The 13,346-nt window shown below is 32.9% G+C and overlaps 3 protein-coding genes across 3 annotated transcripts; 2 read left to right on the top strand and 1 right to left on the bottom strand.

The window, feature by feature from the left end:
• Positions 1 to 289: 289 nt before the first annotated feature.
• CCOS01_11334 (uncharacterized protein) lies at positions 290 to 1,417 on the top strand (the record flags this gene model as incomplete). The annotated part of the gene is made up of 1 exon (XM_060459487.1): positions 290 to 1,417. The coding sequence occupies one exon, from the start codon at positions 290 to 292 to the stop codon at positions 1,415 to 1,417; it is 1,128 nt and encodes a 375-aa protein (XP_060310219.1).
• Positions 1,418 to 4,461: 3,044 nt separating this feature from the next.
• CCOS01_11333 (uncharacterized protein) lies at positions 4,462 to 4,825 on the top strand (the record flags this gene model as incomplete). Its single annotated transcript, XM_060459486.1, has 2 exons — positions 4,462 to 4,747; positions 4,812 to 4,825. 2 exons carry the CDS (start codon positions 4,462 to 4,464, stop codon positions 4,823 to 4,825), a joined length of 300 nt encoding a protein of 99 aa, XP_060310218.1.
• A 423-nt stretch (positions 4,826 to 5,248) lies between these two features.
• Positions 5,249 to 5,650, bottom strand: CCOS01_11332 (uncharacterized protein; the record flags this gene model as incomplete). Its single annotated transcript, XM_060459485.1, has 1 exon — positions 5,249 to 5,650. The coding sequence occupies one exon, from the start codon at positions 5,648 to 5,650 to the stop codon at positions 5,249 to 5,251; it is 402 nt and encodes a 133-aa protein (XP_060310217.1).
• Positions 5,651 to 13,346: the final 7,696 nt, after the last annotated feature.

The raw sequence follows: 13,346 nt of genomic DNA, 5'->3' as shown, positions 1-13,346 counted from the left end.
CGGAAGGGAAGGTGCATCATCCCCGTCCCATGTCGCAGTTGGACGGCCATGATGGCCTACGAAAGCTGTCTCATTACATAATCTCTTGTGATACCGGCATTTGAGGGGTTAATCAGTAAGTCCTCTGTGTTGATTGGAAGCCCTAAACTCTAAAAATACCCGACTTCGTTCAAGTTGGGCTTCACTGGGTGAACCTCATAATTTGTTCAATACGCTGCTGCCGTATGTGTCAATATTTGCAGTGAGACTACATCTAGAACCAACAAGGAGAACCTATGAGCCCGACATCATGGGAATCCTAACTATTGCCGCCCAGACGGCGCTATCAACCTTTTCGACGATACCTCCCTTCTTATGGGTCATGTGTATTGCTGTGCTAGCAATAACCTACTATTTTTCACTACGCCGCCACGCCGACACATCCCGCTCTCATCGATCGAAGACAGCCGTCACCCAGGAGTCAAAACCCAAGCCTCCAGTGGACGACCCGGACGCACCTGTCTCTGTCAATTATTTCCCATCCCGCGAATGCAACTATGCCTGCGGATTCTGCTTCCACACCAACACCTCAGGCTACATTCTTTCTTTGGACGAAGCCAAGCATGGCATGCGTCTTTTGAAGGGCGCAGGCATGCGTAAGCTCAATGTTGCCGGCGGCGAGCCATTCCTTCATCCGAAATTCCTGGGCGAGCTGCTGCGGTACTGTAAGGAAGATTTGGACATCGAAAGCATAAGCATCGTCAGCAACGGAAGCAAAATCCAAGAGAAGTGGCTCCGCGAGTACGGCCGCTATCTGGACATTCTGGCGATCTCTTGTGACTCGTTTGTCCGCGAGACGAATAAGGAGATCGGTCGTGGGGAGAATGGCGGAGCGGAGGGAGAAAAAGACCATATCGCACAGGTATTCCGCATTGCCGAGTGGTGCAAGGTGTACAACATCATGTTCAAGCTCAACACTGTTGTCAACATCTACAACTGGAACGAGGACATGGCAGACACGATTGCCCTGTTGGCACCGTTCCGATGGAAGGTTTTCCAGTGCCTGATTGTAGAAGGCGAGAATGAGGATGAGACGCGGGTGCGTGACGCAAGAAAGTTTCTCATCTCGGAGGAGCAATGGCAGACGTTCTGCGGGAGGCACGAGCACCTGCCTTGTTACGTGCCCGAGGACAATGAGACGATGGCTGGTAGCTATTTGCTGCTGGACGAAAAGCTGCGCTTCCTCGACAAGGGCAATGGGCCGATGAAGAAGAGCGAGTCCTTGCTTGATGTTGGAGTGAAGAAGGCCATGCTGCAGGTGGCTTGGGACAAGAGCGCGTTTGATAAGAGAGGCGGTGTCTACGAGTGGCGAAAACCGCAAGGTGGAAACGCCGAAGGAGGTTGTAATAGCGAAAGTAAGAAGGAATTGGAGTGGTAAGTGGTAGGCGGATCATGGATTGCGTTATATTCACAATTCATAAGGAGGTGGGCTTAAGGCTAGCCGCGCGGAAACCGGTAAAGCAGCCCGCCGCGCAGATTGGAAATCGATGTCAAGGTGAAAGACAGGCCTCGATTGACATTGAGGCCATTAGATCACGTATCTCATCTGAATCACCTCGTCTGATAATAGACTCCAAAGAGCAATTGGTCGGATGACATTTATAACATGGCTGTCAATGCGCTCAGATTCAAGGATTCCATGGTAGACCATAGTTCCTAGACCACTCCATCTCTTAGATCTCCATCTGACTTGGAAGTTTCCTCAAAAGGTACTTTCTCGTTCATGGATATTTAGGGGTACTTTGGCTAGACATGGCCTGTGATTCTGCTCTGCCTAGTCGAGTTTAGCCCGGCGAGTCCTTTTGCAGGAAATAAGGCCGGACTTCTTCCCAAATTTTGGTTTTGAATAACCGACAGCGAGATTTGGAGGAGACGGAGACTTTTTACATCTTTAGTGCTGCCTTCAGTAGGTAGCCGAACATTTTGAGTTGCAAAGATTCTCCCTTCGGTATTACCGCGACCCTGATCGCAATCCTAGCGGTCAGCAAAAACTTCTAGTGCCTGGCAGACAAAGTCTCGCAACTGCAAAAGATAATTGCAGATATAGGACTATGCGAAGTCTGTTGAGGAATGCCAATATCCTGACCGTGCCTATCGCACGCTTGCCAAGACAGGTTAGCGAGAACAAGCTTTGCGGCTCTCAACCGTACGATTAATTCTGGAAGGTTGACGATCGCGTTCCTCCAGGAAGTATATTGCTTGAAATTGGATAGCGACTTGGCCAGAGCTCACTGTGGTCCAGGGTTATCTTGCTGAACAGAATAGAGAAGTCACCGCATCGTAGGGGCGCAATTTTAAGACAGTTTCTGCTATCACGAACCCATGAACCCTAAGCTTAGTGTCGACTCTTTGGTTGAAGAGACGGTGAATATACGACGCAACCGAGCCTTCAGGCAGACTGGTATAGCACAAAATCGGACGGGCTCGATAGTATATAAACCAAGCTCCTAGCTTCTGCATCTGCGAATTAAAATCTCATAACCGCACCAGTTCATTCTCATTTTCAACGTTTCAACTTCTACCTTCACGAGCCCAACCCTTTCAAGGACCACTTCAACAATGAATATCCTTCTTCAACTCTCGCTTCTTCTCGGCGCCGCATCTGTCGTCTCAGCTGGCTGCTCAGCATGTCCCCTCGGCAGGTATTTTACCCCCATGCTAAGCCAATGAGCCCAAGTCGTGCATATGCTCTTGAAGATGGAATGCTGAGTCTCTGTTTAGTGGAAGGTGCACAGATAGCGCCGGCAACGGCTGCAGAAAGGGCGAGATCAAGTATCAATGGCTTGTGGCTCAGAACTACTGCTGCCGCGAGCCCGGATTTGAGACCGTGAAGTGCTGGAGCGCTTGCTAGACAAGTCTAAGTTCGTGTAAGTTCTCAAAACACTGATGAGACTGAACTTCTTATCGTGGCTCTTACAACTTTTCTGACCGTATCATTTCAGACAGGAGATAGGTCTTGTGTTGTCAAAAGTTTGCTTTGGGCTAAGCTGGTTCGAACGAGAAGATTATGATTCATGTTCCAGTTACTATAAATTTGAATCAAAATTGCCCATCAAGCATGTCTCCTCCCAAGAACGGACAGCTTATCCACCTTCAATAGTTCCGCTTTGATGTCGATGGGATTATCCGAGCGAGCTACCCCTGACCCACTTTCACAAGTCAGTACTCCTCCTGACGAGGTCAAGCCGTAGTATTGTACACCATCCAACACAAGACAACTACAGACTAGTCAAAGAAGCAGCCGCATGTACTGACACACCGTGCCGTTCGCTCCCTCTTGAGTCAAGTTTGAACCTGCTAAGTTTGGCTCAGATGCTGGCGGAAAGCCAAGGAGAGCCTGTTCAAATAGCAAGTTGCAAGTTGCCACTGTCTCCCTGCACTCATACATGTGCGACTCACTCGGACAAACCTGATGCGATCGGCGAGTGATTCTACCGAGCCCGAAGAATGGGTTATACACGTTTTCAATTCCTGTCGACTCGTGGAGTCCAACTCCCCGGCAATAGTTTCTACACGCCCGTCAAAGCCGGTTTTCCGGTTGGATATTGGAATACAAACTCTATTTCGTCCCACAGAAACAAGGAGTGCCAAGATTCCCCCGGTTCATCTGGTCGGTAGTATATCGGGAGTTTCCCGAACGGAGGGATTACTTCCTGCGACTTCTTTAGGAAAGAATTCAAGGCCAGTGCCGGCGGTATTTACTGGTCAGTAGCCATCAAAGGACGGGACGATCGGTCATCCCCGGGCAAAGCGAGGGCGGTCATGAGTCGTGATGCTCATGAGGCGTGGATGGGCCCCTATGCGCCCATGGTATTGCCTTGTGGTCTCCCCTGCGACAAGTTTTCAGGGGCCTAGAGATAAAACAGCAGTCAGAGGGTTGAACTTTATTCACTACGTCTACGACTGGAAAACCTCCATTATGATTCCCGTCTCTTGCACTCAAGCACCGTGATCGCTAGGAGGTGCTGGGCAGGATTTCTCCGTATGGACGCTTGTAGCATGATTCGATATCACTATTGGAAGCTTCGGCCATTTGTTTGAAGTCCTTAGAGCGTATCATGGTGCACAGCCTCCTTTGCGTAGAAGCGTAGAACGTGATGCGCTCTTTAGGCGGTCTGGCGTACGGCATAGCCCAACCGAACGCGAGGAAGTCGTAGTCTACGAAACGGAACTTTTGCAATGATTCGATACAAGTTGCGAGCTGCGCTTATGCGTTCCCTATCGAGCATGGTGGCATAGCGGTCCACTAATGGAGCTATTCATAAGTCAGTTGTGAAGTTCCACCTACCATTATAGATGAATCTCGTATAAAGGGCAAAGGATCCTACCGTAGTTTCATGTCTTGTCCAGCACAACCATCACTCAAGTCTCAACTTCTTTCTCATTTCCAAAACATTCTCCATCACAACCACCATTGCTAAAATGAAGTTCCAACTCCTTCCTCTCGTTGCTCTCCTCGCAGCTCATGCCTACGCGGCATGCGGCCCTGACGAGACCGAGCTCTTCGACCTACAGGTTACCACTGGCACAAGTCAATGTTCCAACTTTGGCTGTTTCAAAGCTTGCACTTTCCCCGACGGAAGCGGTTCATGCAACGGTTGCACACAATCAGTCTCTAATGACCACATTCGACCACTCGGCGGTAGTTACTGCTGCAAAGGACCCCTCACAGGCCAGACCAACACCTGCATTACTGGTTGCCCCGCAGGTTAGACTACTTTCTATCATAATTCGTAGGGAAGCAGAAGTACTAACGTTACATCCTACACTAGGAACAAGAAGTTGAAATGCTACAATGTTCCAAGAGGTCACAGCTGCTTAAAATAGGCAAAATCACCAAACGGTTGAGCTAGGTTCTCGTGTGATTGACCAAAACCGAATATTTTCCTGATTTTCAAGGGATAGTAAGGCATCTGACTTGGAGCGAAGGGGGGGATGCATCATTGATTTAGAGCGTAACGTCTTGTAGGATACCAACATGAATATACTTGCATATTCCAGTTCAGTCAGCTTGAATACATGTGACCACTCACCTGATACACATCCCAAATCACGCTGCGACTTGAATATCTGGTGTCTTGACTTGATTAAACAACATGAACACAAAATAGGGTAAAAGCTACAGCGGCCACGGACAAATATAGATGTCAAAAAAACATCAAAAGGATCATTATTGGTCACTCGAGAATCGTGACAGGTTATCGAACATCTAGACGCCCGCGAAGTGCCATCCTTTCCGTTGAGAAGTATTCATCGGCACCAAACGAACCTTGACATCTTTTGCCAAACTGTTCATCTGTCTGACAGTCTCGAGATTCTGACTCCTGGTCTGCAGATCCTCATCAAGCCCATGAAAGAGAAGTGCTAGAGGCGAGGACTTCCAGACTGCACGACTTGGCCCATCCCCAGATCTCCTTCGCTGACTACACGCAACCAACACCAGGGTCGAAAATATCCACTGCAGCGCAAGAAGGGCTATGGGGTATGCTATATAGCCCCATTGAACATAAATGCATGTTTGGGTGATGATAACATGCCCAGTAGCCGCCTTAAGGTTAGCAGGTACGTCCTTACGCAACTCCTCTGATATTCCATAGGGGTCATTGCGCATCGTAGCCGTTATTAAGTATTAATAGGTATGTAATATAAAGAAGAAGCTTATAGAGGCTAACTACTATTAGGGTCTAAAAAATAAATTACTAAAATCTACCCTTCCCTCGAGGTATATTATTAACGCTCTATATATACTTAAATTACTTTTTTATTACTTAGTTCCCCTCTTTATACCCCTTAAGCTATTTTTTAATTAATAAGGTTTAATTAACGAGGTTTAATAAAATACTCCCTTCCCTAGGCTTTATTTTAAAAACTATTTATAATTTATATATATTATATTAATTTTTTATTTATAAAGTTTTTTAATATATAGTATAAGGGTAAGTAAAAGTAATACTTATTAATTTAAGTATAGACCCCTTATTCTAAATAATAAATTTAGTTAGTTTTATAATTCTATACTTAAATTACTCTTACTTATAATCCGTTTTTATAATTATTAATACTTAGGTAGTCGTTACCCTATTTTTATTTATTAATATTAACCCCCTTTTAAGCTATTACGATTCCTAATTTCTCTTTTTTTTTTATTTATAATTATCCTAATTATATATAGTTTTTTGTTTTTATTAGTATTTATACTACTTTTTTATTATATAGATCTTATAGCTAATAAATATTTTTTAGATTTCTTAACTTTATATACTCCCCTATTTAAGTTAGTTTTTTTTAGAGTTATATTATATTTATTATTAATTCTATTTTAGTATAAGTATAGTTCTTAGTAGCGTTATTATAATTAGTAGCGGACTAGTTATTAGCGCTACGGGTATACTTAGTAGCGGTAGTAGTAGCCGTTTACTTAAAAAGCTTAATATTCTTTTTACTTATCTTAATTTTATATATATATTACTATTTATATACTATTTATATTAATTATTATAAACTCTTATTAAAAAGAAAAAAAAAGTAAATATTAAAAAGATCGGGGTTAGCTAAGTATACCCGCTCCCCTATCCCGCTTACGTTATATATAAGGCGTTTAATCTAAAAGTCGAGTATTATAATTAGCTAGGTCGGTAATTTTTAGCCCCTAATTCGCTTTTTTATTTAATACTTTTTTAAAATTTAGTATATGTTATATAAAATATATTACGTAGAACTATTTTTATAAAAATATAGTAAGCGTTTAATACTATTATTATTTTATTACTTTTCTTATATATTAATTAATAGTATTTTAGGTTTTTAAGTTTACGGAGTTTATAATACGAACTTTCTAAAATACCGCTCTTATTTTAAATAATAACGTTTACGATTTAGAGGTTTATTATTTTATTATTATTTTATTATTATTACTACTTAGGTTATTAATATTACTCTATAGCTCTAATAAACTTATAAAATTATTATTAATAATATATAAAAAGTACTTAAGCGCGTTAATAAAGAGGCCCGTTTTACCCTTATTATTAATAATAATAATAATAAAGTAGCTATAAGCTCTTCCCGCGCTACGTTTTTATTTTATAATAACGTAATAATTATATTACTACGTATTATTTATAACGAGGTACGCTATTTAAATAATATTTTAAAAGTAGTATAGTCGCCCTATTTATACTCCGTATTTATAACTAATTATTTATAAATTTATTAATAATAAAATAACTACTTTTTCCTTAATAATCCTAAGGATAAAGATAAGGGTAGCCCCTTTATATATAAGGGTAGTCTTCTTATAAGTCCTAAGAATTAAAAAAGCTACTTATAGTTAGTATATTTATATTATTTAATTATAGCTATATAGCCCCCTTTTTTTGTTATTAATAACTAATTTACTACGTTATTAGGTTTATTAAGAACTAGGGCGCGCTACTTAATTAAAACTCGTTTTTTATATATCCTAATTAACGCTACGTTTTTAATATACTTAGTTAGTTTTTATATATTTTTATTATTATTATATCCCTTTTATTTAATTAGGTATTATTACTTCTTTTTTAGCCCTCTATATTATATAATATTTTTTATTTTATAAAATAGCTCTCTATTTATATTTTTAATAAGTAAGGGTTTCTAAGGGGCTTCCTCGTAGTATTAATATAGCTTAAGTAAGGATATATAGAATATATTATATATTTTATATTATATTAATACGTTTAATTAGTAAGTAACTTTTATTATTTTAATTATTAATTTAACTTCGAATAGCCTTAAATACTTATTAACTAACTTCTAACTAGGGCGCTACTTTTTAATATTTTTTTTTAATAATAATACTTAGTTACTTATTTTATATAATATATTTATTTTAGTTTTATTAATTTATTATTTATATATTTTGCGTATTTTTTATATAAAGAGTTATAAAGCTTTTTAATTAGCTCATAGTTAGGCTATACGCTCCTTAGCTAAGATATTTTATATACTATTTTAAGTTCTTATTAAAATCGATATAGGGTAAGTAAATAAGAACTTAAGTAAAGCTTTAATAAGCGCTTTATAAATTACTAAGTACTAAGCGTTATTATATATAAACTTAGTTAAGTAAAAACGTTATACTTAATTTAATTAATCTTAGGTATAGAAATAATAAAAATACTATTCTAAGTATTAGTTTTACTATTCTATTTAACTATTTATTTACGAGTAAAACGTAATATTAAAATACCTTTTTATTATTAAAAAGTAATAAAAATAAGTTTAAAACTTATTTATAAATAATAAGCCCTTATTAGAGATAATCTTTTTAAGTATTCTAAACTTTATAAAAATTTTTATAAATAAGAAGTTTATAAATCCCTAAGCTATAAGGGTCGTCCTCGTAATAATATAAATATTATATTTTATAAATCGGTTTATTATAATAAATACTACGTTATAAAAGCGCTTCTTAATTAGTATAATTAATATAGGTAAACCTATAATAAAGTTTAATAATATTTCTTATTATAACTTAACCGGGGTAAATAAGGGGTATAATAAGCTATATAACTTATAGTAATAAGGCTTCATTTATTAATATATTATATAAATATTAATATAACTTTTTATATCCCTACTTATTCTATTTTAATAATAATAACGTTTTAGTAATATTATTATTTATTTTATATTATAATATTTTATTATAAATATATTATAATATATTTTAATAACTTTTTTTTAACCCCTTATATAGTAATATATAAGCGCGGCTATTATAATATAATAGCCCTTTTAAGTTATATACTTAGCTCTATTATTACTTTTTCCTAACTAAGTAAGGCTATTAGTTCTTTTTAATTTATTACCTATCTTTTATAAAAGTATCCTTTTATTAAATAGCCCGTAATTAACTTATTATTAATAACCTCTCTTTATTAAATATTATTTCGGGTACTCTTATTATATTAAAATTTTATAAAATAAGTAGCTCGTAATTTATAGTTCTAATAATAAGCTTAAGTAGCTCCCTAAGTATTATATTATAACTCTAATACCCTAGGCTCGTAACTTCGTTATACCTCTTAAAATACTCTTTAAAGCTCCCTTAAGCTAAAGTTCTTAACCTTTTTTACTTATTTTTTTATATTATTATTAATTTTATTTTTAGAATATTTACTATCTTTTTTACTTAAAAGCTACTTCTATAACTCGTTCTTATATACCTTATTATTATAATTTTAAAAGGTTTTTATATATTTTTAATATTATATAAGTCTTTTTTTATTTTTAATAATAACTCCTTTACTCTATTATTATTATTACTTTTACCGTAATTAGGTTTTTATAATAATTTATTTGCTAAGTTCTTAATACTTAGTTTAAACTTAATTTTAATATTAAACGCTACGAGTTCGTTTAGCTAATATAACTATTTCTTATTTAGCCTTTTTTTAGTATTTAAAAACTATAAATTAAAATAGTTTATAAATATTATAACCTAATTTTAGTTATAAGCGAGGTAGTATTATTAGTTTTTTAATACGTTTATAATAACTAGTAGCTTTATATTTTTTATACCGTAATAGCTCTCTATATTTATTAATTTCCTTAATTTATAAGTAATTAAGTACTAACTACTTTTAAATAATTACGTAATTATTAAGCTAATAGCTCGAGCTAAAACGTCTATTTATAACTACGTAAATAGGGTAGGGTCGAAATATTATAATATTAGTATATTAGTAAATACTATTAATAACCTCTTAAATAACTTTATAATAGGTATTAATAGTTTTAACTATCCTAGCTTTACCTTTTTTAATAAGTTTATTAGGGGTATAGTTATTTTAATATAATTATTAATAAATTTATAATAGAACCCTATAAATCTAAAAAACGTTTATATATTTTTAATATTCTTTAAAAATAGCTAATTTATTATAGTTTTAATACGCGCGGGTTCTATTTTTATACTTTTATTAAATATAATATACCTTAGGAATCCTATATACAATATATAGAACTCGTATTTATTATTATTTAAATATAAATTTTATTACTATAGTTTTTATAATACGCTACGTACGTACTTTTTATATACTACGTAATTATTATTATATATTAGGATATTATCTAAGTATATAATATAAATAGTATTAACTAGGCTGCTTAAAATATTATTAATATATACTTAGAAAGTCGTAGGTATATTAATTAGTTTAAAAAGTATAACTAAGTACTCGAACTATTTATATTTAGTATAAAAAGCCGTTTTTTATTTATTACCCTTAGCTATACGTATATAGTAGTACGCGTTTTTAAAATCTAGTTTTATAAAAACGGAGGTATTAAATAGTTTATTTAGTATCTTTTTAATTAGTAATAGCGGCGTCCTATTTTTTTATATAATCTTATTAATTATTTTATAGTTAACGTAAAGTTATAGCTCTCTTTTTTTTTTAAGTATAAAAAAGATAAGTACTCTAGCTAGGCTTATAAAAGGGCGTATTTAGTCCCTAGCCTCTACTTTTATTAAATAGTCTTATAAAATCTCGAGCTTATAGTTTAATAATAGGTAAATAGGTCCCTATAAAATAAGTATAGCGTTATTTAGTTTAATATAATAATCGTATAGTACTCTATTTAGTAATAAAATAGCTTTTTTTTTAAAAAATAAGTTATTAAAATCTTAGTATTATAGTTTTTAATCTTTAGCTACGCTTATTAATATTACGTCGTTATTTATAACTAAGTTAATTACGATATGCGTAAGTATTATTAAAACTAAGTTATTTAATAACCCCTTTTTTAAGGTATTTAAATAGATATATTATTTATAAATTAAATATTATTACTTTTTTTATTTTTAACTAATTAGCGAGTCAATATCTTTTAACTAAAGAAAACTAAAGATAAGTATAGGTATTATAATATTAGTTATTATAAAATAATATAACTATATTTCCGTTACGTTATTATTATTAGTAATTCGAAGCTATAAGTAATAACTCCTTAGCGTTTTTATTTACTTACTCTTAACGTTTATTAATTATAATAATAAATAAATTTATAAATTAGTATTAAAATTATTAAGTAGCCCGATACTAATTACGTTCCCTTTTATTCCTAAATCGATAAGGGCGCTTAGCTTTTTTTATATATAATTTAGATATATATAGGTTAAGATATTTAAGCACTACCCTTATTAATTACTAGTTACCCTCTTTATTAAAATAGTATTTAAGTTTATTATTAGTTTATACTATTTAACTAGAGCAAGGTCTAATTAATAATTAGTAACCTTATACCCTTTTTAATTATATTTATAATATATAACGTTAGGGTAGTTATTAGCGAAGTACCCGGTTTTATTATAATTATAGTATTATTAATACTATTCTTATAATTATAAATAATCCTTTATAATATAGCTAGTTTTTTTATAATTATAATACGTAATATTCTTATTAAATAAGTTATAGCGTATTCTTTACGTAATTAACTTATTAATACTTTTATATTTTTTTATTAGCTTATTTAAGTTTAAATTAAAATATTACTTAGGGGACGTTTATAAGCTCCTTATTAATAGCGAGGATTGCTTAATACGTTTTATTAATAATATTAGCTATAAATAAGTTTATAAAAGTTCTATTTATAATACTATTACGAGGCATAGTTTAGGCTATAGCTTATTTATTAATATAAAGATCCTCTACTTTTTTATTAAAATATATTTTAATTTTATTTTAAGCTTATTAATATAACTAACGAACTCGTTAACTCTCTTTTTTTAGCTTTATAAAATATTATTTAAGTATATATTTATTACTATCTCTTAATTAGCAAAATTAAATAAGTTATTTTATAAAAAGGTTTTTAGTTCTTCTTATATAACTTAGTTTATTATAAACCTAAGGACCCTTTTATAATTAAAAATATAATATATTTAGGAAGTTTTTATATTACTATTTAAGTAGTTAACTATATATATTATTTTATTATAGTCTATTCTTATTTATTAAGTTTATAAGTCGAAATAATAATAATAGTTAAATAAGAAGTTTTATAAATCCTATACTAATTTATTAAAATATAATAAGTTAAAAAAGGATAGTAATTTAAATATAAACGTTTTATTTATAATACTTATTTAAGTTAAAAAGGAGTTAGTAAATAGAAGCTTAGGTAATATAAACTTATTATTTTATTATTATTTAAGTAGCGCTTTAAGTATAGTTTTATTTATTAAACTATCCTTAGTCTAGGGGTTTATATTTTTATTTATATTAAAATTAATATTTAAAGTTATTATAATTAAAACCGTAGCTCTTAGTGCGGGGGCCGGGCTATTTAAAGAGCTCTATAAGTATTTTAAATTTATTTATTTTTTATATAATTACTTTTTATATATTATTATAAAGATTTTTTTTTTTAATTATTATTTTTATTTTTATAGTTTTATTAGTTTATTACTTATTATTTAGTTTAAGTATTAGTAAATAAGGGTAAAAAGTTCGCTATTTTATTTAAAATTTATTAATATTTTTAGTAATACGGTTTTTTTATATTATTATTACGTAATTCGTCTTATTATACTCCGTTTTTATATTATTTATTAGAGAGGAAGTAATTTTAAAAAGTTTAATAAAAACGAGTTATCTTTTTTTTATTATTATAATACTAATTATACTCTCTCGCTACGTTTCGTTTTTATTAATATTTTAAGCTCTTAGCTTAGTCCCTTTTATAAATAAAGATTTTAAATTATTAATAAGTATATAATATAAAAAAGAAGCTTATAAAAGCTAACTATTATTAGGGTTTAAAAAATAAATTACTAAAATTTATTTTTCTTTTAAAATATATTACTAGCGCTTTATATATACTTAAGCTGCTCCTTTATTACTTAGTCCCCCTCCTTATACCCCTTAAGCTATCCCTTAACTAACGGGGTCTAACTAGCGAGGCCTAATATTAAGTCAGCTAACCCAGCAGCCATGTTGTTGACCGTCGATATAGATGCGTTTCCGGATGCAAACAGTTGCTGACCCCAGACTGAACCTTGGACCCATTGATATGATTCCGCCTCTTGGGTGGTCATTTTACTACTCAGAAAGTCAGTCATCGTCTCCCTTATCCCTTGCCAAGAGCTTCTGTCTACAACCTAGACGCATTCTCGCGGGTATCTCTTCCAGGTGAGTTTCTCTGAGTGAGAGATCTCGGGGGAGTTGTCGTAGATCTCTCTGAAAATTTCATCCTTGAAACCGACTCGGACGGAATCACTCTCCCTTTCGTCTACTTCTTTGCACTTTTTCTCT

The sequence above is a fragment of the Colletotrichum costaricense genome, assembly GCF_030867565.1.
Source record: "Colletotrichum costaricense strain IMI 309622 chromosome Unknown Scaffold_12.1, whole genome shotgun sequence".
Lineage (NCBI taxonomy): Eukaryota > Fungi > Ascomycota > Sordariomycetes > Glomerellales > Glomerellaceae > Colletotrichum > Colletotrichum costaricense.
The sequence above is the reverse complement of the archived record's forward strand: the minus strand, read 5'-3'. Positions and strand labels throughout refer to the sequence as shown.